The sequence below is a fragment of the Theropithecus gelada genome, chromosome 15, assembly GCF_003255815.1.
Source record: "Theropithecus gelada isolate Dixy chromosome 15, Tgel_1.0, whole genome shotgun sequence".
In the NCBI taxonomy this organism is placed as follows: Eukaryota; Metazoa; Chordata; class Mammalia; order Primates; family Cercopithecidae; genus Theropithecus; species Theropithecus gelada.
In genome coordinates, this window is record NC_037683.1 from 101122091 (window position 1) to 101124969 (window position 2879).

The 2879-nt window shown below is 51.2% G+C and overlaps 1 protein-coding gene across 6 annotated transcripts in view; it reads right to left on the minus strand.

Annotated features, from left to right (window-relative positions):
• CDK20 (cyclin dependent kinase 20) overlaps positions 1 to 1907 on the minus strand; it is an 8959-nt gene extending 7052 nt beyond the window's left edge. For 5 of the 6 annotated variants that reach the window (XM_025358812.1, XM_025358811.1, XM_025358808.1 and 2 more), the window contains exons 1-2: positions 1496 to 1907; positions 1055 to 1168 (exon numbers count right to left, since the gene is read on the minus strand). In XM_025358812.1, coding sequence (XP_025214597.1) covers positions 1055 to 1168; positions 1496 to 1570 — 189 coding nt within the window. In that variant the 5' untranslated portion in view covers positions 1571 to 1907. Of the gene's footprint in view, positions 1 to 1054; positions 1208 to 1495 lie in introns of all 6 variants that reach the window. The other variant, XM_025358807.1, reaches the window with a different exon arrangement.
• Positions 1908 to 2879: the final 972 nt, after the last annotated feature.

The window sequence follows — 2879 nt, forward strand, 5'->3', positions numbered from 1 at the left end:
CAAAAAAAAAAAAAAAAAAAAAAAAAAAAAAAAAAGACATAAAATCCGAAAGAAGAAAAAGAACAAAAGAAAAATCCTGCAGTCAATCTTACAGTGTATTCTACCAGACTTTACAACAGATATGGCACACACAAATACACATTCACATATATATTTCCAAACAAAACTCAGATGACACAAAATTTTGTAACATGCTTTTGTCATACCATATATCATGAATATCTCCAGGGAACAGCACAGGTAACTCAGAGGATCACAGAGACCCAACCCTGTTACTCTCCAGGGAGTCAAATACATTCTCTATTTCGACGTGGATGAGAGAGAGCACCGAAGAGTAATGACGCTAGGGGTGAAAGATGCCCCTCTTCCTGTTCCAGTAGCCCCTCCAGGTACCCTATCACAGCATGAACCACACTAGGTGGGCCCTGTTGCCTCTGTCTCTTGTTAACACATTTTAGTCCTCAGGAGCTGGGTTGGAGCTGGTTCCTCTGTATCACCAGTGCCCAACACAGGGTAGAGCCTGCGGGAGGTCCCAAGGGAAGAATGTCTGGACTCTAAATTAAACCTGGGCCAAACCCTCTACTGACTAACGGAGGGCCCATGAGCTGGTGACATAACTGACATAACCTCCTCCTCTCACCTGAGAAACAGAGATCCTGAAACCTGCCTTGTACAGTAGTAAAGAGGTCTCAAAATGACAATGTATATAATGCCTGCAGAACACATCGGGAGCTCAATAGGTGCTAGTTACATTACAAATCACTACATGTTTTGAGAAAAAAATAAGTCGGCGAATGAATGAACACATTAAGAAATAACTAGGTAAATGAGAGTGAATGTGCGAGAAATGAAAGAATGAGGTAAATGAAGGTGAACAAGTGGACAAAAAAGGGCAAAAAAGGTTAAGGAGGCAGATGAATGAGCAGTGTGTGCGAGTGACAGAGGGAGGAAAACCCTGAAAGCTGGTGAAGGCGTAGCTGGAAAAATGAAGGCACGAGGAAGTGGGAACGAACAACGGAGAGTGAGAATACGATGCCCCCCCTCCCCTACTCACATACTGATTGTCCTCCATCTCCTGCAGAGCCTTAATCTCCCGCAGGGCCTGGTTAGGGATGCCGTCCTCCAACCGCCTTAGGGCCACCTTCTTGAGGGCAACTATCTCGCCAGTCTGCAGGATAGAAGGCAGACACTGCCAGCCCACCCTCGGCTGGGAAAGAGATGAAGGTGGGTAGGGGGAGGGTGGTTGCGAGAGAGAGACGCGCCCCCGGCCCGGCCAGAGGCCCTCCTCTGGGGTCTAGGACTAGCCTGAGACCCAGCCGCTGGGGTAGGGGACCAAGCCAGATGTGCGGAGGGAAGCGCAACGGCCCAAAACAGGTTTAGAAAATAGTTTTAAAACTGTACTGGATGTAAAAAGGGAACCGAAACAGCTTAGAGCGTTAGCCGGAGGGTGGCGGGGGACACCCCTGCCAGGCTGCCTGCCGTGGTCCGGCCTCACCTCCACGTGCTTGGCCTTGAAGACGATGCCGTGGGCGCCCTCCCCGATGCGGCCCAGGATGCAGTACTGGTCCATCCCGGTGCAGTTGGTGGGCCTGGGCCCCTGGGCCCCTGGGCCCCTGTGACCCTAAGCTTCCAAATCCCACTTCTCCGCCCCACGCCGCTCTGAGCGCGCACGCTGTTGCCTAGCAACAGCGCGGCAGCTGACCACCGGGGCGGGTCGTGTGGGACACGTCCCCAGGAGAACGGAAGCTGCGTCGAGTCATGGGGGACCGCTCCGGACTCCACTGCGCCTTTTCCTAGCCCTCCGCTGTCACGCGGCAGCAAGCTTAACCCCGCATTAAAAAACCCATGCGCGGAGACCGTGCCCGCAGCAGGGCCCACGGAGCAATGGCGGCTGGCACCTCCTATCTGCCCCGCCTCTGCGTCACGTGACTAGCTGCTGCCGAAGGACGCAGCCGGGAAGGGCGGGCTCCTTCCCCGCGCAGGCCGGAAGCTCCGCACCTGTAAGTAGAGGTTCCGGCTTCGACCACTCGGAGGTGCTGATTTGTGGCTCTGCGACCCAGGCACAATGATGAAGACAGACAGGTCCCGAGCTGCGTTGTGGAAAGAGGGTCTGTTGGGCCTCTTGTCTTAAAATGTCAGTTGGCTACGTGTACCCACAGGTTTTTAAAAGGGCGTACTCTGAAGGCCGGGCATGGAGGCTCACGCCTGTAATCCCAGCACTTTGGGAGGCTGAGGCGGGCGGATCATCAGGTCCGGAGTTCGAGACCAGCGTGACCAACATGGTGAAACCCCATCTCTGTTAAAATACAAAAAAATTAGCCGGATGTGGTGGTGTGCACCTGTAATCCTAGCTACTCAGGAGGCTGAGGCAGGAGAATCGCTTGAACCCGGGAGGCAGAGGTTATAGTGAGCCGAGATGACGCCGCGGTACTCCAGCCTGGGTGTCAGAGCGAGACTCTGTCTCAAAAGAAAAAAATAAAAACAAAAGGGCATACTCTGACCCAGACAGGACAGAATAGGCCTTAAACTTCTGAAAGGATGCTCAACTTCACGTACAATAAACAAATGTAAACTAACGTTACAGTTTTCCACATATTGGATGGCTAAAGATCTCAGGTCTAATAGTTCATTGACCAAGCTACAGGGAAACAAGCACTTTCATACATTGCTGGTGGCAGCATAATTTGACTATGTTGATCCAAATCACAAATGCATAGACCCTCAGATTCAGCAAAACCACTTCTAGTAATTTCTCCAATAGACACGTTTTACACGTGTGAAATGACAAGTACAAAGTTACTCCATTGCAACGTTGTTTCAACAGCAAACTATTGGAATAGCAAACTATTGGAAACCACAGATGTTCATCATTGTGGTAC